General features: G+C 37.7%; 1 protein-coding gene across 1 annotated transcript; it reads left to right on the top strand.

Annotated features, from left to right (window-relative positions):
- Positions 1 to 2,705: 2,705 nt before the first annotated feature.
- On the top strand, positions 2,706 to 21,932 carry LOC107656648 (potassium voltage-gated channel subfamily H member 8-like). The gene is made up of 7 exons (XM_016444572.1): positions 2,706 to 2,781; positions 12,093 to 12,326; positions 14,919 to 15,050; positions 19,890 to 20,020; positions 20,118 to 20,352; positions 21,203 to 21,351; positions 21,885 to 21,932. The coding sequence occupies exons 1-7, from the start codon at positions 2,706 to 2,708 to the stop codon at positions 21,930 to 21,932; spliced, it is 1,005 nt and encodes a 334-aa protein (XP_016300058.1).
- The last annotated feature ends 279 nt before the right edge of the window (positions 21,933 to 22,211 follow it).

Here is a 22,211-nt window from a genome sequence, read left to right as displayed (position 1 = left end):
TGTAGAAGGTGAAAGTGTGGTATTGTGACAGTATAAACAGTAGAGGGCGACATAGCCTGCTGCGTGTAATATTTTTTACACAAAAAAAAAAAAAAAATCGTTGCCTTTAGTACTTTTGACTCTTGCCAAGTATGCAGACATCGTCTCATTTCTCTTTGGTCTACCTTTTGTCCTGCTGCTTTGATTTTAGTACTATTCTATTTACAGTAATCCACCATTTAATATTATCCAAGTATAGTTAAAATGGGCAGCACCAATGGAAATTGCAAAGAAAAAAAATCCCACTCCTTTGTTCAAATGGGCCCCACATTGATAATATATATATTTTTTAACAAACAGGCTAATAATGTTGCTCTCAAAATACATTAGCAGCCCTACAATTTTTCTCAAATCTATTCCTGAAGGCCTCCCAATCTACACATTTTGGATGTTTCTCTAATCAAACACACCTGATTAAACTCATGCAGGTTTGTAACAGGTTATAACGTTCTCAGACGTTTTACATCAGCCATGCCATTACCTTTTGATTCATTTAATATCTACACTGTGACTTACAACTACCAACAGTGCATTTGGATCTTCTGCTTATTTGATGTACTGGTTTTTGCATAGTAAATAGTAGGTAAGTATGCATATTTGGATGCAGGATGTGTCAGATATCCAGTTTTAGGGGGCTTCCAGGACCTGCTTAGACCTTAGATGCTTTCTCTGTATGCAAACAGTTGAGACCAGCTGTGTTAACGTGAGGTGAAACCGACACTCTACATGGTGCTCAACACTGACTTAACTAGGCCGTACTGTGAGAATGATTAATTACCTTTATGATAACAATGCACAAAAGTGGGTAAGCTACCTTCTAAACTTTAAACCTATAAAGCATACTGTACCATATTTGATATGCATATTTCTAAGGCCTAGTTAGTAATATGTGACCCTGGACCACAAAACCAGTCATAATAGCACAGGTATATTTGTAGCAATAGCCAACAATACATTGTATGGGGCAAAATGATAAAAAAAATTTTAATGCCAAAAATCATTAGGATGTTAAGTAAAGATCATGTTCCAGACATCGTCTCATTTCTCTTTGGTCTACCTTTTGTCCTGCTGCTTTGATTTTAGTACTATTCTATTTACAGTAATCCACCATTTAATATTATCCAAGTATAGTTAAAATGGGCAGCACCAATGGAAATTGCAAAGAAAAAAAATCCCACTCCTTTGTTCAAATGGGCCCCACATTGATAATATATATATTTTTTAACAAACAGGCTAATAATGTTGCTCTCAAAATACATTAGCAGCCCTACAATTTTTCTCAAATCTATTCCTGAAGGCCTCCCAATCTACACATTTTGGATGTTTCTCTAATCAAACACACCTGATTAAACTCATGCAGGTTTGTAACAGGTTATAACGTTCTCAGACGTTTTACATCAGCCATGCCATTACCTTTTGATTCATTTAATATCTACACTGTGACTTACAACTACCAACAGTGCATTTGGATCTTCTGCTTATTTGATGTACTGGTTTTTGCATAGTAAATAGTAGGTAAGTATGCATATTTGGATGCAGGATGTGTCAGATATCCAGTTTTAGGGGGCTTCCAGGACCTGCTTAGACCTTAGATGCTTTCTCTGTATGCAAACAGTTGAGACCAGCTGTGTTAACGTGAGGTGAAACCGACACTCTACATGGTGCTCAACACTGACTTAACTAGGCCGTACTGTGAGAATGATTAATTACCTTTATGATAACAATGCACAAAAGTGGGTAAGCTACCTTCTAAACTTTAAACCTATAAAGCATACTGTACCATATTTGATATGCATATTTCTAAGGCCTAGTTAGTAATATGTGACCCTGGACCACAAAACCAGTCATAATAGCACAGGTATATTTGTAGCAATAGCCAACAATACATTGTATGGGGCAAAATGATAAAAAAAATTTTAATGCCAAAAATCATTAGGATGTTAAGTAAAGATCATGTTCCATGAAGATCTTTTGTAAATTTCCTACCGTAAATATATCAAAACTTAATTTTTGATTAGTAATATGCATTGCTAAGGACTTAATTTGGACGATTTTCTCAACATTTAGATTTTTTTGCACCCTCAGATTCCAGATGTTCAAATAGTTGTATCTCTGCCTAATATTGTCCATTCTTAACAAACCACACATCAATGGAAAGCTGATGTATAAATCTCAATTTAAAACAAATTGACCCTTATGACTGGTTTTGTGGTCCAGGGTCACATATAATGAACATGTATGGGCTGAAGCAACTTAAAAATAATATGTATGAAAAATCATGTTAAAATTTGAGGATCAAATATGATTCATCATGCTTTTGAGGACTGTTTATTGGTTATATGTTGATTCATCTCTCAATTATCACTGTATTGCAAGAGTGAAGAGCATAAAATATTGTTATCTTTAGGTTTACCTCCAGCCTCGCGCGCCACTTGTATAGAATGCTCGCGCGCCATTTACCTGACGCGCACCTGCGGGCGTCACTCCCAGTGACACGGGCGCGCGCATCCCCATCCAGCCTGCTCGCGCGCTGGTGAGGGAACGGGATCCTCCGTTCCTCAGTCCGCTGAAAGCTCAGTTTCACCGGAGTGCTTCAAACTGTCTCTACCTTTGTCTCTGACAACGCCGCGTCACTTTGATGGGGAATTCCATATCAGGGCGGGAAAATGCCTGTTATGAAAGGATTGCTCGCGCCACAGAACACATTTTTGGATACTATAGCGACGCGTTTTGACGGCACACGTAAGTTACCGCGATGGCATTTTCCCCTATTTGTGTGCAAAAACTAGTTTGGTGTTTCTAATGAGACTGTTTTTCCTTAAGCAGGACAGACAGTAATAAGTTTGGTCGTTTGAGAAGAGTAGACAAATGTTTGTCACAGCAAGTGCACAGTGAAATTGACAGTATATTTACTATGACACCACATTAAAAGCATGATTCATTAAATAATATTAGGGTTAGAAATGAGCATGCAATAGTGAAATAGCTTCTTACATGTGAATAATACAAAATGAGTAAATGCAAATAAATCATGAAAAAAACTCGAGATAAATAGGAATAAAAACACCATGCTTATAACTAGTACTAAATAACACTTTAAAAGCTTCTCTGTTTGTTTTATATGTTTACATGGTTTTAGTTCAGTGTTCAAGTTCAGTGTTGTGTGCATAATTGCGTTGCATATTTTTTTTTGCTTGTTTTCTGTGAGAAATGTGCATTTTATGGTGTGCAAAGTACTTGTCCTAAGTAGAGGAACAAACTCTATTCTTTTACGTGCTAAAGATTGTTTTCTGAATTTGGGTTTCGCACATTATATATCCATGCCTCTCCACAAGTGTTTTTTGTTGAGTTTTGCATTGGAAGCACAATATTGCTCTCAAACTGAGCATCTGCTCGCTCAGCACCATGGACAGCGCACAAGGGCAACCCTTTGGTTAGATCTGTCAGAGCACTTAGGCTGCTTTGATGCTTAGATCAGTGGTTCTCAGTCTCACAGAACTGCACATTTTGGATGTCTCCCTTATTTGACACACCCATTTCAGGTCTTGGAGGTGCCCTACTAACAATCTGATGAGTTGAATCAGGTTTGTTAGATTAGGGAGACCTCCAAAATGTGCAGATCCACTGGCTTAGATGGTGGTGCATAATTTGGCTGTCCTAATGTTTATTTTTCATATAGAGCTCAAGCAGGGTTGGTAGAGATAACAGTAACAATCAGAGGGCTGTTTAATTAAAGTTCAGACCAATAGCCCAGATCATGCACAAAAAAAGACGCGCTTAACGTCCGGATGAAATCCCTTGCGTGGCCCCAGGTAACGACCAGCATCGATCAAATATAATTGGTCGACCACAAAACAGTCAGGCGGTATTTCATCTCAAGGCGTATTGTGCGGTTGTAAAAATGAGTCTGTCTGGATTTCTTTTGTGTGATAAAAGTTTACTGATTTCACAGAGCAAAGCCTGTCAGCTTTTATCGCTTTGTTCCAAACTGTTTTGGTGTCCTAACAGAAAGAACTTGTACCATCCTGCCTTATCACATTATACATTTAGGTAACTTGTTTTCCCCCATCTAGGTCTAAGGTTTGAGAAATGAGAACCGAGACTGTGTTTTATTTTAGTGCTAGAGCTCCCACCACAGGAATCCTTCTCAAGGGACATGGTGTCCTCTGCGCTGCTGGGTCCATATATTACCAAACCGTGATGGCGTGTACCCATGTGACTATGGTTTGTCCTTCAGGGGAGACTACCTGTATGGCTGTCACACCTTGGGCTGCCGCAGGTAACATGGCTGAGAATAGCACAGGAATGGCTGGAAATAGCACCTGTCATATTGAAAGGAAAGTGACAACAATGACACAGGGGGCGATAACAGGGAAAATCCCATTAGGCGACATCCACGGTGGCTCTCCAAAAATGGTAGCCTACATGTGGAGAGCATTAACAAAGAGGTTGAATTTTTTTTTTTTTTAATGTTGGTGGATGTTGTGTTCATTATATTACAGACACAAATGAAAGAGCACGCACCCAAGCCAAAGCAGAAATGCTGTTGCCAGTTTTGATTTTGTATGTGCTGTACAAAGTCAAATCATTTGTGAGGAAAATTTTATGCTAGTCCATACAAAATTGGCCACCACAATGCAAAAGTTTTCATGGTTTTCAAGATATTCAGGGTGATTGCTGTCATGTTCCAGGTGGTTGCTACGTGGTCTCTGTGTAACTCTCGTCTCTAGAAATGGCTTGCTTGGCTTTTTTTTATTTTGGCCCATTTGTATCATATGCCTGTTGAAAATGATAAGTTAGACCTTTCTTAAACAATCCGAAGTATTTTGCAGATATTTTAAAGACTGTTTCAATAGTTTTTACCAATCCAATCACAGTCACTATGGTCCAAAACAACATGGCACCCCATTAAAGCAATAGTTCACCCAAAATTATCTGTAAATTTACTCACCCTCATGGTGTTCAGGATGTCAATGGGTTTGTTTGTTCACTGGAACAGATTTAGAGAAATTTATCATTACATCACTTACTCAGCAATGGATTCTTTGAAGTAAATGGGTGCCGTCGGAATGAGAGTCCAAACAGCTGATAAAACATGAAAATATGGATTATTGTGATGTTTTTTTATCAGCTGTTTGGGCTCTCATTCTGGCAAGTAATCCACAACACTCCAGTCCATCAGGTCTTGTGAAGTAAAAAGCTGAATGTTTGTAATAAACAAATTCATCTTTAAGATGTTTTAACTTCAAACCATTGCTTCCAACTAAAATATGAATTCATAATCCCTAAAGCTGCTTTCTCCAATGAAAACGTCATGACGTTTGAATCAGGAGAGAAATATACACAGATAAAGCACTGTTTACAAGCAAAAACAGTTCTAAACAAATATTTTGGGGGATTTTTATGTGCAAGAACAACAGGGGATGGACATTTTCACTGGAGGAAGTGTAGTTATGGATTATGGATATTTTGGCCAGAACGACAGTTTAAAGTTAAAATGCCATGATGGATTTGTTTCTTATAAACCCACAGCTTTTCACTTCACATGATGGACTAGAGTCATGTGGATTGATGTTTTTATCAGCTGTTTGGATTCTGACGGTACCCATTCACTGCAGAGGGTCCACTGGTGAGCAAGTGATTATGTAATGCTAAATGTCTCCAAATCTGTTTGGATGAAGACAAACTCATCTACATCTTGAATGGCCTGAGGGTGAACTATTCCTTTACCTTTCATTGTATGGACAAACAACTTCTTTTGTTGCTCAAAAAAAGAAAGTCATGCATGTTTGGAATGACACGAGGGTGAATAAATGATGACAGAATTTTCTTCTTTTTTTGATTAAACTATCCCTTTAATAATTGGGTTCAGATTTTTGAAAAATCACTAACCTTACGTATGATAAATAGAAAAGTGATGCTTTCCTTAGCGAGCACCACTAATTACACCCTTTACTTTATAATCTTGTGCAACATCCAAGTTACATAAGAAAGCCTGCTGATTTGTTATTGTCAAGAGAAGCTATACATGTATTAAACTCCCCTCTGAAGCATCCTAATGTGTGTGCTTGCTGTTATGCGTTAATATTCCATCAAGACGAAAGACTTCAAAATACTCTTTTCACACAGGTACCTGTCAGGACAGCATATGGTGGGTAATTACAGTAAAGCAGTGTGTGTGTGCCAGTTGCGTGTGTTTGCAGTTGTGTGTTACCCAAAGAAAAGGAGAGAGTGTGGTTAACTGTGAAAGAGTAATTTAGAGTAATTTTGGATGAGTCCTTTTAAAAGAACACTTCAAGTAGATGCTTCCGTTGCTAAAATTACGAAGCGCAGGGTTAGACACCCAAGTCAGGTAATGGAGATATTTCAAGCGGTGCACTCTTGCATGTGATGCATAATCACACTGCCAGCGAACTCAACACATATCAGGCACAAAATAAGGAAATTGGCATGTCTGCTGCACCTCTTCCAGTTTGGAACAGATCTATAGGTCTGAAAGACGGTAAAATTGAGGCTCTAGACTGGGAGAACAATGCGTGTCTGTTGTTTGAACTTGGGATAGAGATGTCAGTGTGCTGTTCTTCTGTTGTTCACTGAACTTCACACAGAGCTGAAACTGAGCTCATCAGTCATCATTAGGGAAGAGAGAGAGGGACTGGATGCCTAAGAGGGAAAGCAAAAAAAGATGGACGGGCTAAAGAAAGCATGCAGGGAAATGAAGCAGCAGAACATGGTCTAAAGAGAACGAAGAAAGAAGAACCTTTGCGTATTACATGTTGACATTATTGGATGGTGGAAACAGGACACTGTGAGGATGCACTCTGCAATTTCAGAAGGGTTATCTACACGGATCAGACCAGAATACAGATAGAACTCCCGCTTACTGTTCCAAAGTCTCCGAGAATGGAATTCTGGAATCGTGCCAGTCTAGACTTTCAGACCTTGCCATCTTCCTTTGTCTTATTAACATTCAGAGAATACTTTTGTGTGCTCTGGCACGAAGCATGAATTGAAACTAAATTTGAAGGACCCTGCTGAGACTGTGACAAAAGATTATGTAACCACAACAGATTAGTGAAATAAAAAGGTTGAAATTATTATATGTGATGGAGCCATTTTAGACTCTTCCTATTGCTGCTTTGCTTATTGCTGAAAGGATTTTAGCACCATATGCAGATGGTTTTTAGTATCTTGTCAGCTCCATGCCAGTAGAGCTCATTAGCCTGGAGTATTTAAAACGGTAGTTTTTACTGAGATTCAGGAGTCTATTATACATAAAAACATACTTAGGTCATATCAGTGAAGAATTTAAATGTTTTCTCCTTTATCTGTGCTCAAACCTGTTCTCAGATGTCAGCGCAAGACGTTATACATGATGCATTAATGCATTCTTTCAAGGAAATAGGATTCAGAACAAAAAGGCAGTCAAGATCTCAAGCCAGCAAAATCAAGGCTGAGCTAAAAACACACTTAATCATAAGCTCTCTATACCTTAAGAGTTTGAAGGATGTGTCCTACACTTAGAATACTAGTGTACAGCTTATTGTGCACAGTATACTGTACGCCGTCTGTTGTTTTTTACAAATAGTATGTGAAGCAGTATGAAAACAATGCATAGTTGTCATTGCATTGAATTCAGAGAGATATGTCTAGTTATGACTTTGGAAAATGAAAATGGTAATTTTGTTCTTATTTTCTTTTAAATTGAAGTTCTATAAGTGATGTTTTGATTGTACTAAGGCACACAATTACCAAAATTGCACACAATCTCTGAAAAACAATGCTACAGCCAGTTATTCTACTTTGAAATGTCTAATTTAAATTGACTTTCATTGTACAGACAAAACCCACTGAAATCTTCTTGATTTTTGTACTTTTTGACACGGTGTTTGATGACAGACAGGTTTGGAATGATGTGAGGTTGAGTAAATAATTACATAATTTCCATTTTTAGGATGGAATGTCCCTTTAAGTCATAATTTTTGCTATTCTGTTTTGTGCCAGTAGTGACGCAGAAATTACAGCTTCAACTATTGATGTTAACGATGTTTTGATTGTTTCAAAAAAAGTATTGAGTCCACGAAAGGTCAGGTTTAGCACATTGCATCGTAGGGTACAGTATTTCATGCAGTGTGATACTGCACATTGAGACATAGTAGAATTGCATGCTGAAAAAACATACTATTTACTGCAGGAAGAATAAAAGTATTATAGTAACAGTGTTCAGATCGTGTTTCTCATAGACTAGAGTATTCGTCATTCATGTAAAGCTCACATCCAGTGTCCGTTCTAACCTTGAGTCTCTATTTAATGCAAAAAGAGGCTTCAAATGCAAGACTGCATTGCAATAGAAGATTCCAGCATCTGTCCTGCCATTCCCTCCCTCAAACATCTCTCCCTCTATCTCAACCAGTTGTTCTCATCATTCCTCTTTTCCTTGCATTCTTCCTCCCCTCACTAATCATACTGCCTCTTTAAATAGCTCTCAGGTGTTCCTGTTTGGGACATAGACTCACAAGAGGGGGACAGAGGGAGGAAGTGTGTGTGTGTTTTATACAACAATCTGGGGCAGACGAGAAATGTGGACATTCCCCCTCTCTCTCCTGCCTCACCCCTTTTTTCCCCCTCCATCTTTCTACATGTTTTTCAGAGTAGATATGCAGTTTCTTGGATAAACACACACACACCCTGTTTTTACAGTCTGGATTCAATCTGTCCAATTAAACATAAACTGACAGAGTAAACCACATGAGGTCTGGTATGGAAATGAGAGACGATATTTATTTATATTTATATTTTTTATTTTTTTTGCTTGTACACGCTGTCTGTGACGGTGCACACATGAAAACATGCCTGAGGATAGGATAAGGATGCATTTTGCACAGCAAACATATACACTGTATGCATATATTTAGAGAAAACACAAATATGCTTAGAAATAGACAAACACTCAGCTCCAGTTTTGAATGAACAAGTAGGTATTTTCAGCTGTTGTCGTATTGCTGGCCGAAAGGTTATGACCTGGGAGTGAGTAGATGGACAGTAAGATAGAGAGATTTCTCTTCTGGGATGTGCTGTCGTCTTTAGACTGCAGAACAAGTATGGCTAGTAGGGCCACTTCAGCATGCATCAATGTCAGTCATTGTGAAAATATTCATAGCAACTGTTTTCAGTCATTATTTTTGTATGTTTTTGCTCTGTTGGTTCTGTCACAGTGCTTAATCAAAGCCACATCAGATGGGCGTACACATAATAGGTTATGCAGGATATCAGAAGAAAATTCCTCTATTTTGAGCCAGGGTTATTTATAGTTAACTAAAATTAAAATCATAGAAAAAAAAAAATTTTGTTGCCTAAAATAATATAAATATTAACTGAAGAAAAAAAAAAGAAAAAAAAATTGCCAGTTGCCAACGTAACATTTCTCATTTTCAGAGTAACTTGATGTACTAAAATAACTAAAGCTATATAGAGACATATTGACAAAAAAAATTAAAGTAAATATTAAAATTGAAAAATTAATTCAATATTGTAATAAAACTATAATGGTAGCTCACTGATACTAAAATAACACTGTTTTGTGCACACTCTTATGAATTATACTAAATAGGTGTTACATTATCTGCCTAGGATAGGAGCCGAACCCATGAAACTGATCATAAGAGTTACAGTGTTTTAATAAAGAACCTGATAATTTCACCTGTTAAATCTGGTAACAGTCACACTTCTTCACAAAGACTTTTAGTGAGAGATGTTATAAAATGTATCTGCTTATAATGTATTTGCTAACATTTAAATGGGGAAGGTTCTTTTTTTTTAAATCACTTTTTGACATTGTTGGTTTGATCAATAAAAAAAGAAATCCACAGTTTAATTCTGTTATTGAAATTCTGTTATTAAAAATATTGATAAGCCCGTAATTATTTTAATTTTATTGCCAATATTATAATTAAATGGGCAATATTACGCATTTGGACTACTATTAATTCAGCATGCAAAAACTGAAATCTGTTATAGAAAATTTTTTATTCACTAAAAAAATTAATTTAGTGTTCATAATAGTAGAGGGGAATCTCTGGGATTCTGTAGATCTCAGAGAATTATGCCCAATTAATATATTGAATGTTTGCTTGAGGTTTTATACTGGAGAGTTTGTGTGTCTTTGCTATTGTTACATGTGCACAGCAACTCCCTGACATGCACTCATAAAGGGATTCACCCAAAAATGAAAGATTATTAGAGATCATTAGAGATCAAAGATCATTAACTCACCCACATCGTTCCAAATCTGTATTACTTTCTGTATTCTGCTGAACACAAAGATATTTTTAAGAATAATGATAACCAAACATTTTTAGTTCCCATTGACTTGTATTTTTTGTCCATACAAAGGGAACCAAAACATTATTCAAAATATCTTCTTTTGTGCTCCACAGAAGAAAGAAAAGTCATACAGATTTGGAACGACATGTGGGTGAGTTAACGATGACAGAATTTTCATTTTTGTGTGGAGTAAATGTCTTTAAAGGGAATGTGCCCTTTAAGAAAATCCAATTAATTTAGTGCTTGATTATTACCATTTTGGGTCAATGACTGTTTGGTGCCGATAAAGAACGTTTCACAGTTCATTCTGCTGTCTAAATGGTGCTTGTCAGCCAAACAGCACTTATGAATTGTTACTCTCTTTTCTTTACTTCTCTGTATTCTTTCACCTTTTCTCATTCTGTCTCTCTCAGCAGCTTTCTTTTCACTGCCATTTAGATTTTATTTTTTTGCTATTATTTCTCTCTCATCGTCCCTCTTCTCATATCTCTCTGGGTCTGACCCTCCAACACGTACGATATTATAAATGAGTGCCTAACTTTACTTTTGCTTATGCGAGCAGAACAAGTCTCAGTAAAGTTGTTCAGTCCCAAATGTCTGTCTCCTCGCCACGTGAACGTTTCTCATAAATGCCAGTGTTTAATAATGCTTGTGCGTGTTAGTCTGGGGATTCAGGGATGAGGCTCGCGAAGGCTGTCCTTCGAGAAACGTTTACAAGGCAGCGTTGTTGTATTCATTTATAATGCATGGATGCTATTAATCTGTTTTGACACAATGACAGGGTAAAACAATAAAACAAGTGTCGGAATACCAAAAAATTATCCAGGCAGGAAATTGGTTATGTAATGAAATCAAAACAAAGCCTTTCACATGAAGCGCAGCTGAAGCTTTCTGTCTAAGACATGTCATGCAAGGTCATGTGACTTACAATGCTTTAGAGACATGATCCAGTGAAGTCATAAAACATAACTGAATTAACCAATTAAATTAGGTAAAAGAAAAGCATGTTCAAGCATTAAAACTAAACCAAACCAAACTAACTTATACAAACTTATACTAATAGTTTACTTAGCTCAATTATTCAATTGTAAATTACAAAAACTGTAAACTTTTTAAAAATGTTCTAAAAATGTTTTATCAAAGAATCCTGAAATAATAAGCAAAACAACTGTTTTCAACATTGATAATAATTCTTTGAGCACTAAATCAATGTATTAGATTTTTTGATTTTAAACACACACACAGATATGAACTGTATATATTCAACATAAAAGTGCCTGTGCTGCTGTATTTTAGATTATTTGTAGTCTACAAAGCACTTTTTTGGGTATGGAAATTGATGGATGGAAGCATTACAGCATTCTTGTATATTCAGCATCAATTTCCAGCGTTCAGTCATTTGTGCTCTGATGATTCAACCAAGCTGCATCAACTTCAGCTTGCTTGAAAAGATTTAGACTTCACAAGTTTTGTTTCAAGAGATTTAAAGGTACTGTAAAAGAGTGTAACTGAACAGATAACAAACAACTGTGGTTTAGTGAACATAACAGGGCATCTTTGCACTTGATTTGTCCCTATGCTGTAATAAGAAATTTATGCCAACATGGCCTGTAGTAAAACAGCAAACTAAAATCCAATGGGAGCATCTGGTTAAAATTGAATAAGGAATAACCAGTAACAATAAACATTAGTAAGCTAAAATTTTTTGCTTGATGTTATGTTTCTAACAGACAGCAACTTCATCCTGGCCAATGCACAAGTGTCCAAAGGCTTCCCGATCGTGTACTGCTCGGATGGATTCTGTGAGCTTACTGGATTTGCCCGAACTGAGGTCATGCAGCAGAGCTGCGCATGCAAGTTTCTGTATGGGCCGGAGACCAGCGAGCACATCATTCTTCACGTGGATTCTGCGCTTGAGGAACGTAGCGAGCTCAAGGAGGAGATAATGTTCTACAAAAAGAATGGTGAGAAGAAAAAAGTCCTTGGTGATGTTGCTGCAAAGCTTGTTGTACATGTAAAAACACATGTAATGCATTTTGACAAATGCTAGATGTGTCAGGTTGAGTTTCATTTGCATTGATCTTGGGAATTTTGCCATCCCTGTAAAACTATTAGCAGCAGTTCCACCGTTAAAAGGAGACCAGTAATAATACATGGAAAGTTGTGTGATCCATCACTAGTAATAGCACATGGAGATATTGCAGCACACCTTAACAAAGTGAAATCTCTAGCCATTGTTAGAAGCAGATTTATTAGAGTTGGTTGGCCAAAAGCACCAGAGAGACTCTAAAGTCGGATTACAAACTAAAGTCCAGCAGGTGTGCAAGTTTATTTGTGGAATTTACGACAACATTGAAATGGATGTCATACACCCAGGGCCGGATTTACCTCTTTTCGTGACATAGGCAAAACAAATTTTTATTATTAATATAATATTAATATAATAGGCCTAATATTACCACCCAAGCAAACAAAAATATTTCTTAATCAGTGGAAACCGTTACAGTGTTTTCTATCGCAATAAGCGCTTGCGTTCAGTCAATAAAAATCGAATGTAGATTCTTAATTTGTTTGAGAATTCAAACAAATTGCATTTCATTCTATTAATAGGCGCGGCGACGTGGCCACATAACCACTTCGGAAGTGCATTATTTCTCTGATAATTTTAACGGCCTGGAGTCACAATCGAGAGAGAGAGATTAAGTGCATGTGAATACTTGCGTCTCTCAGCAGTATTCAGCAGCAGCGTCTACTAATAGCCAATCTTTAAGTTAAACTGCTTCAAGAGCCTCGCTACTGAGAAATGTCATGTAGCTTTTCAGCTGCAAAACTCTTTTATTGATAAATTCGCGGGGCAGCGCTGATGACAATGCGTGTGTCAGACTCTGTTCCATGTTTTGTGTGTGTACTGCTCCCCATGTCTGTGTGTGTGTATAAAATGTGTTCCCAGTCCCAAGTTCTCTGTCCGCAGTTGTACGTCTTCGTGGAACGTCTTCCTGTGTTCGTCTCCCTTGGTTCCTTGGTGCAAATAAAGTCTTGTCAACATATTCTCCAGCGTCTCCTCGTCCCTCGTGTGTGTGTGCAACGTGACAGCGTGTCTGTGTGTGCGTCTGTGAGAGAGAACGGGAGAAAGAAAGTGTGATTTCTGTAAATAAAAAAGGTTGAAGACATGGAAATAGTTTGTCATTTTTACCCTATTGTTTGTTATATTTATTGCCTCAATGTCTTCTGGGTTTTTGGTTCTTTTACTGTTGTAGATATCCCATAGTATAACAAATATTATTTATCCCTTCATTGTGTTTGGGCCCTCCCTGGAAGATAGGGAGGAATGCCTAGAATGCCTATGCGTAAATCCGGCCCTGCATACACCACACTTTCAACCCTTCAAATGCAAATTTTAAGAATAATTTTCCTTAATATGTTATATCTCACTCCCTTCCACACTTTATTTTTCTCTGAAATGGTAAATTTTGAGATTTAAGATAAGTCAAAATGAATGTTCTTTTCCTTTCGCTGGATTAGTAACTAAAAAGTACCATAGTACTATTTTTGAGTGGGTACCATAGTGGTACAATGGTGTACAATGAAGTACTGTACATTTAAGTAATATGTACACACAATGGTTTATAAATATGGTATTCATTATGGTACCACTGACTGCAGTACATGTCTGTGTATTATATTATATTCAGGTACATCTTCAAACGATGGTGTGGCGTTTTAACACCTCCCTGTACCTTTTCCTCGTGCTCATTCTCCTCTCCCCCTTTGTTCTATATTGAATGGAATATCTCCAGCACACTTGTTCTAGAGAGCGTTATTTCATCCCCTTTTTCTTCTCCATAATGGTGAGGCTTTTTCGTGAGGAAATGAGAGATTTGACAAAGACTACTCCAGCTGTGAGCAATCAGATGGAATTCCCCTAGAGGCTTCCAGTAACAGCTACTGGTGGAGAGAGAAACACACACACAGACGCACACATAGCTAAACACACATATAAATGCCCTGTCGCACACTAACACCCACACCGCTCAATACTCACAGACAAACAAGCATTCACACACACACCTACATGGGAATTGGATACCATAATGGTGCTGCTCTTTTTGGATGTACTGGTCTCTTTTGTTTCAGGTTTTTTAACACTTTAAATAGACTGGAAGTAATGTTTTGCCAAGTAAGCTAAAAATGTGCTTCCTGTGGTAACAACTAAATTAACTAGTTTTATTCAGTGCAGAAATTCTATTTAAAGCCAGTGTGAATTGCAACCCATTTTACTTCTATAATGCAACATATTTAAGGACACAGTATATCCAACTAAAAAAGGGCAGGGAAGTGGATCAGGATTTGATGCATATTTGCTAAAACAATGCTTAAGTAGATATTGGTTGACATTATCATATAGCCGGAGTGGCCTTAGTGACATCAGGGTCAAGTCAGGTAGCAGTAGCTCTTCAGTGTGACTTTGCTCATTGTCATGTTTTACAGTGTGAATGTCTCTTACTGTCTGTATATGTATGTGTTTATGTATTTTGCCTCTCTCAATTCCACTGCAGGTAGTGTGTTCTGGTGTCTGCTGGATATTGTGTCTATCAAGAATGAGAAGGGAGATGTGGTCCTCTTCCTTGCCTCTTTTAAAGACGTCACTGATACCAAAGCCAAATCTATACTTGAGGAGAAGAAAGAAGGTTTGTACGTGATGAATGAGTTTATGTGTGAGCATTAATTTCTGGATGCCAAGATATTCTTTACTTTTTTTTCTCTGAAATAATATTCATGGATGTTTCTTCCACTACATCCAACTTGATGTACTAGGGGTAGATTTTTATTAAATGATTTTAACTTTTTTTTTTTACCATGACTTCATTTATTTTTTAATGCCTTGTATATGTTTTTTTGTAGTTTTTTTATATCATTTTATTGTTCCCAGACATGTCCTAAAAACTAAAAACTAAAAGAAAACCAAAACTAAAAAAAAAGACTAAATCTTAAAATATGAAATCAAAATATGAATGATCAAAATGTAGTTTACTGTTTACCATGGAAACAGCAGTGTACCAGCATAATCATGAACCATATGATGTGTGGAAAAATAAGGTAAATATTTTTTATTATGCTTCAATTTCAGTTAAGCTGTATTTTTATCAAATTATGCAAAAAAAATTGATAATTTCTACTACAGAATGCTGTTAAATACAACCCACAATTTAAGTTGTGGAGAAAATGGCTTTCAAAAATGACAGTTCATGTATATACATGGCTGAAGATTGTTGCTAGACAAATTAAACTAGTGAGAGTAAAAAAATTTGTTTTAAGGGATTTTATTTCACAGTCCACAGGGCCAAATGTGTCAGTCGTGTAAGAAAAACCCTCATATGATCCCATTTTGTGCTCATCTCGTTAAGGTGAGGCGGGATAAAAAACTGTCTGTTTATTGTGTGACTGAGAATCCAGATCAGATATTGGCCTCAAGCACCAAAGGGAATCCCAGTGCAACTGTGTCTGTCCTACTCTTTTTTTTCTTTTCACACTTTTGCCTTTTGTTCCTTTCTCTCTCTCCCTCCTTCTCTGTGTTTCACGTGACCTGTGCTGCTAGTAAATTGGGAGTACATTTATTAGGATCTATAATAAGTGTTATGCCGCTGGTCTCCCTGCTGACTGCAGCCTTTTATGGATGAGTTTCTGTCGCCCCTCTCCTCCTCAGGCCCTGCAGGCTGAAGTGATCTCTATCCCTCTCTAATAACCAGCTTCCCAGCTTTCTCTCTCACTTCCTAGCCCTTCACCTCTCTTTCTCGATCCATGTTTCTCTCTGTCTGTCTATCGCTCCATCCCTTCAGTCCTTTTCCTACTCCTGCTTTGGTTTCCCTTGGTACCTTGTTCGGCAGGGTTGCAATGAGTGACATTTTTCCCCTGTTGCCCTTGGCAATCGAGACTGGCAGCCTGGCTGTCTGATTGTTTCCTCAGCTGGCTGATTTAAAAATGCTACATACTACACATTCGTACACACACACACATACATTACTGGTCAATATCCACAGAGACGCCACACATTTCATATGTTTTTGTCTCTGTCTCTAACAGTGTAACCATTGCACTACAGTACTCCTGCTGGCACTTTTTGTTTTTCATTTTTATTTTTGCTACCAACAATTACTAACACAGTCAAAACAAATTCTGTATGTTGATTATGCAGTGAATTTGCTTTCGCCAACCTAGGGAGGCGAAATAGTGTAGTGATGGGTACTCACGTCACCAATGACGTTATGATATTTGGATCACATGTCACTTAAGGTGTGGTTATGAGTACATCCCATAAGAAAGATTGGTGGGATCCCTAACTTGTAGAACCTCTTTCTGTATCATCAACACAAGGAAGACACAAGTGTAATAAAATAGATTTTGTTAACAAAAGATAGACAAGAGTAATCAACAACTTCTAAATGAATACCATAAACAAAAAAGGAATAAAGTGCATAAGATGCATAAAATGCAAGTGATTATGTTGGGTGTTGCTATATCAGAGCTACGTTATCTGGAAGATAAACTGTTGCTACTCTAAAACAAATAAGGTGAACAACCTTATTATGCATCAAACAAATCTGTGAAAGATTATTTGTTATCAACTGCAATCAGCTATATAACATCTAATGCAAATTAGAATAATCATATACTGATAATACACAACAATGCCAAGGTCTCTGGAAGAGGTTGGATAAGTGATAGTTATGTTCTCTGTGGTTGAGTGAGCAGTCCTGTGACAGTGACTTCATCCACTGGTTGTGCTAGTAACAATGCAGTGGGGAAAGGAGCAGGAATCCGATTCAGCAGTCTTGAACACGAAGCACTGTAGGATGCTGATCTCCTGAAGCACCAAAGGGTCCTAAAATCTGGAACACACAGATGTGGCCCTGAAGGTCCTTGCCTGGAACACGCAAGCAAAAGTACCTTAAAGTGAAGGTTTGCTCGCCGGAGCTTAACCTTGTTGCAAATGTCTGTGTCTTTTGCCTCTCTGGGCTAGAGATTCAGAACTTGGTCAATCCACTTTGTCTCTCTAGGATGGAAACTCAGGATGTGCTGCATCTGTTGTTGTCTCGCTAGGCGAAGGCTCTAAACGTAGAATATCTCTCTTCTCACAGGCTGGAGGCTCAGAATGCGGTCGTATTTGTTGATGCCTCACAAGTAGTGGGCCGCAGGCTCCGAACCGGTATCTGTTACAGTCTCTCTGGATGAAAGACTCAGAACGGAGGTTGATCTGTTATTGTCTCACTGTGGGGCTCAGACTCAGAACTTCAGTTTTTCTGTTAGTGTCTCTCCCTTTCGGGACTCAGACTCAGAACTTGTTGATCTGTTAGTGTCCCTTCCTTTGCAGGGCTCAGACTCAGAATTTGCTCTGTTGGTGTCCTTTCCGTGACAGGACTCAGACTCATAACTTGTTGATCTGTTAATGTCTTTCCATCGCAGGACTCAGACTCAGAACGGAGGTATCGGTTGCCGTCCCCTGTAGTGGGCCGCAGGCTCCGAACGGTTGTGTCTGTTGCTGCCTTCCCTGAAACAGGCCGGAGACTCAGAACAAGGAGTGTCTTTTGGGAATGTACCTTTATCCCTTTCCGATGAGGAGAAGATTGCAATCTGGCACTTCTCCATTTCCGTGCTGTGATTGGCTGTTTCCATCGGAGTGGGGGGACACGGTGTGGCACACCCTTCTTGCCTCCTGTTGAACTTATTTGCATAGTCCAAACACACATTTAGAAAAGTGTCACTAAAGCTTTACCAATGCATTATTTACTTCCCAAACACAACCAGAATATCTTTGGCAATGTTACGAACACATTAAGTCCAAACATGATGGAAGAAGATTGAACTGTCATGCATGCATTCATTTGTCCATTAACAGCTGAGTTTGTGTAAGATGTTGCACTACACGTCGCTGTCACCGAGAATACTTATTTCTCTGAATAAGTATAAGATGTGTTGTAGTTTGCATCAGTTTAAGGTTTGAGAACATAGTTATGAATGTATTTGGATGGACCTCTGTGATCTCTCTTTGTTTCACCCACTGCTGCTGTGTACAGAGGTCCTAAGGCATTTTTATGGCAGTCACAGGCCAAAACTTGATGTTTTATAGGAATCTGTCTGTTGGTGGGTGAAGGGCAGAAACTGCATTTTGACCAATGAGAAGTCCTGTCCTTCCCAGGCTTTGTACCAAAGGTCTTCTTCTTGCCCTCTAAGAGGTATCTGGTTGTTGTCCTGGCATCTTTATCTGATGGTGTTGGACAGTTTGCTTACGTTAGTCCACCAAGATCCAATCAAAATGTAGCAAACCTTTATCCACTATTGTGGTCAGAGAGGGGCCCCACCATAAACTGGGCCCTGGAATGTGCTGTCCACTACAATTAGAAAAGAAAATGCATGCAAAATATAAACATGTATTAATTCTTATTTCCTCCAAAGTGTTTTTAGTGGAGATTGAAGTATTGTTCATTGAGCTCGCCATACTTTTAGCTACTTTATTTTCAGCAATTTGGCAGCAAAGTTTCAGGTTTTCTGTTTGAAGGTTGGGTTGTTCAGGTTATAGTAATCCATAGTGGTTTTTGTTTTGTTTTGATATGTTTTGTTATTTTCAGCAGCAAAGTTTTAGATTTTCAGATTAGGTTTGGCTTCTTAAAACAATCTATGCTAAAACACTTCTGTACTTTGGAAATGCATCAACACAGGAAAGAAACCTGCATTTGTTAAACCATTTCATGTGGACTTACATCTCCAGTCTAGGATGTCCTCTTATCTAACTGGTTTAGTTCAAGACCTCAAAGACTAAATCAAATGAACCTACTGCAGTATTTAGCAGTCACTCGATCAGCTGAAACATATGTGTTCAACATGGGAATGAGAACATTCTGGCAGCAGAGCCCCAACTAGCGGAAAGCACTGGTGTAAAGCAGGTCACCAGCAGAAAGGAAGTTATTCTTGTGTCACATCAGCTTTTGTGTAACAGCAGTATGGAGGGCAATAGAAGAAAAACAGGCCACTTTGAATAAAACTGCCCTCAATGCATGGAAGTATTGATGAAAAGGCTTTTTCTTCACAAAGCAACAAAAACCACTCTCTGAATTATACACTTTCATCCAAACCAATGCAATTATTTTTCTGTGTACATAACATTTTTGGAGCAGGAATTCAAGACGTTAGGGGATGATGGCTTAGAAGTTTTCATAGTTACTTGGCCATGTATCTTGCTTGTTATTTCAAGTATCATACCAATACCAGCTCTAGTCAATATAATGCTGCAAAGCTTGAGTTATTCCGGTGTTTTTTTATTTGATTCATTTTGCTTATTTTATTTTAAAATAAGTAAAAAGAAATGCAAAAACATAATATACAACAACCTCAGTACCACAGGAATTTGCTTACTGTGTCCTCTGGTGTTGGTGTCTTTATGAATTAATGGAATTTATTTTGTTTTTGTTTCTTGATGGATTGTATCCAACATTGCCCTTGACTTTCATAACAACAGTCCAACCTTTCCTCAGAGTGCCGCCGCGAGAAGGTCAAGGGCGGGTCTCCGTTTGGCTCCACGCGGCTGCGATCTAGCACAGTTCTCTACCATATTTCAGGACACCTGCATAACCGTCAAAAACAAAGTAAAATCAAACTTAACAAGGTGAGACCATTCAAATACTAAGGGAAGAGAAAAATACAGAAACTGAAAGACAAAACAGAACCAGTGACTTTACCATAATTGTTCTCGCTCTTTCTAGAATGTTTTTGGTGATCCACCAGCTCTTCCTGAATATAAAGTCGCTGATGCCAAGAAGTCCAAATTCATTCTTCTCCACTTCAGCACCTTCAAGGCAGGCTGGGATTGGCTGATCCTTCTGGCTACATTCTATGTCGCTGTGACGGTGCCGTATAACGTTTGTTTTATTGGTGATCAGGACTTGACACGTAGCACCACTGTCACTGACATTGCCGTTGAGATTCTTTTCATCATTGGTAAGAGAATCCAATTTTGATCTTTGACATTATATTTAATCGGTCAATTACGTAGTATGTTTTTCACTGTGAGCCTGATTATGATTTATGACATTATCTTTGTTCTATCACATGTATGTCTTTACACATGATTATAATCAGGTCTTTAAATTGATTTCAGGCTCTTTGACATCTTCCATTAACCCTCTGTGGTACAGCGCTGCCACAGGGGAACATATCATTCTCCTTTAGTTTCCTGCTATTTAGAAAAAAATGTAATTGCATTGCAGGAATTAAAAGGGCAATTTTTACAGAAACAAATAATATTCTTTAAGACGTTTGACATTTGAGTTTCTTTCCATGACTGATCCTGAACTCTTTCAAGAAACACACATGCTGTGCTCCTCAAATTGTGCTTTTATTTATATTGCCTGCATCTTTGATTTTTGAGCTTAAATAGATGTTTCTGTTGACAGATCGTTCACAATTTAAGAGTAAAGGATGTTGATCCCATGTGATTTAAATATGAATTAAAATGTGAATGAAACATATGTTACTGATTTCAGTTTAGTGTAATACAATATAAGGATGACCTTTAATGTATTTTAACACTGTTCCTGAACTTTGGTTTGGCTTTGTGACCCTGATAATGCCTCTATTTAGAACGCCCGGTGTTCAGATTTGGTGACAGCGCATGAATTTTTCATTTTCCTATTGTTAGTCTGCGATAACAACCCGCTTGTTATATAGCTAGGAGAAAAGCATTTTTGCTGTTATAAATGCTTTAGTGGACACACTGTCATTCATTGAGATTATGCTGATAGAGTACTTTGTAAAGATGCTGACTCTACTCTGTCTGTTGCTTCACCAGATATCGTGTTCAGTTTCCGCACTACGTACGTGAGTAAGTCGGGGCAGGTGATCTTCGATGCGCGGCTGATCTGCATCCATTACATGACCACCTGGTTCATCATCGACCTGGTTGCCGCTCTGCCCTTTGATCTCCTTTACGCTTTCAAAGTCAGCGTGGTGAGTAGAATTAAAAAATATGTAATGAATGTATCAGGAAAAAAAATCTGTGTTAAGTTCTGGGAACATGTTTTCACAGCTTTCAAATGCATTTTGAATTGATTACATTTGCATGATTTTGCAGAAAACGCAGATCCACACAGAATCTGTGCCTGCAGAAAACTTGAAACATGTACACACCCCATCACTTGCATTTTTAGTAAATAACTAACAGTAACCAACCTAGCACAACTTCTTTCAGTAACCAACCTAGCACAACTATGCTTGTGAATTTTTTTTCTTTATATCAATAACACCAATCAAGCCCGGTATAAAGCCACCATCACATCCCTTCCTCAGTGTCTGGTCTTGTTGTTCACATGTGTGCATCAACCTCCCTGGCTCCTTAAAAGTGTGAACACAAAATATATATATATATATATATATATATATATATATATATATAATTATATATTACAGATATATTATATATATAATATATCTGTATATATATATATATATATATATAATTAATGTTTTTTAAGATTACTTTTGTTGCCATCCAACACTTACTTAAAGTTGATCTAAATTAAAAATAGTAAAAATTAGCAAGAATAATTAAATATATAAAATGTCAGCCAATATATACCCATATTTTGTTGCCATATACACTTACTCGAAGTTTATCTAAATTAAAAATAATAAAAATTAGCACGAACAATTAAATATATAAAACATCAGGCGATCTCTTCATCATCCAGTCTGTCTGGAATGACGTGAAGAAACAGAACAAACTGAGAAGAACTGTGGCAACGTCTCCAAGATGCTTCAACAAACCTACCTGCAAAGCTACAGTAATGTTAAAAGTTTTA

This window comes from Sinocyclocheilus anshuiensis, unplaced genomic scaffold, assembly GCF_001515605.1.
Source record: "Sinocyclocheilus anshuiensis isolate Anshui unplaced genomic scaffold, SAMN03320099.WGS_v1.1 scaffold2081, whole genome shotgun sequence".
Taxonomy (NCBI): domain Eukaryota; kingdom Metazoa; phylum Chordata; class Actinopteri; order Cypriniformes; family Cyprinidae; genus Sinocyclocheilus; species Sinocyclocheilus anshuiensis.
The sequence above is the reverse complement of the archived record's forward strand: the minus strand, read 5'-3'. Positions and strand labels throughout refer to the sequence as shown.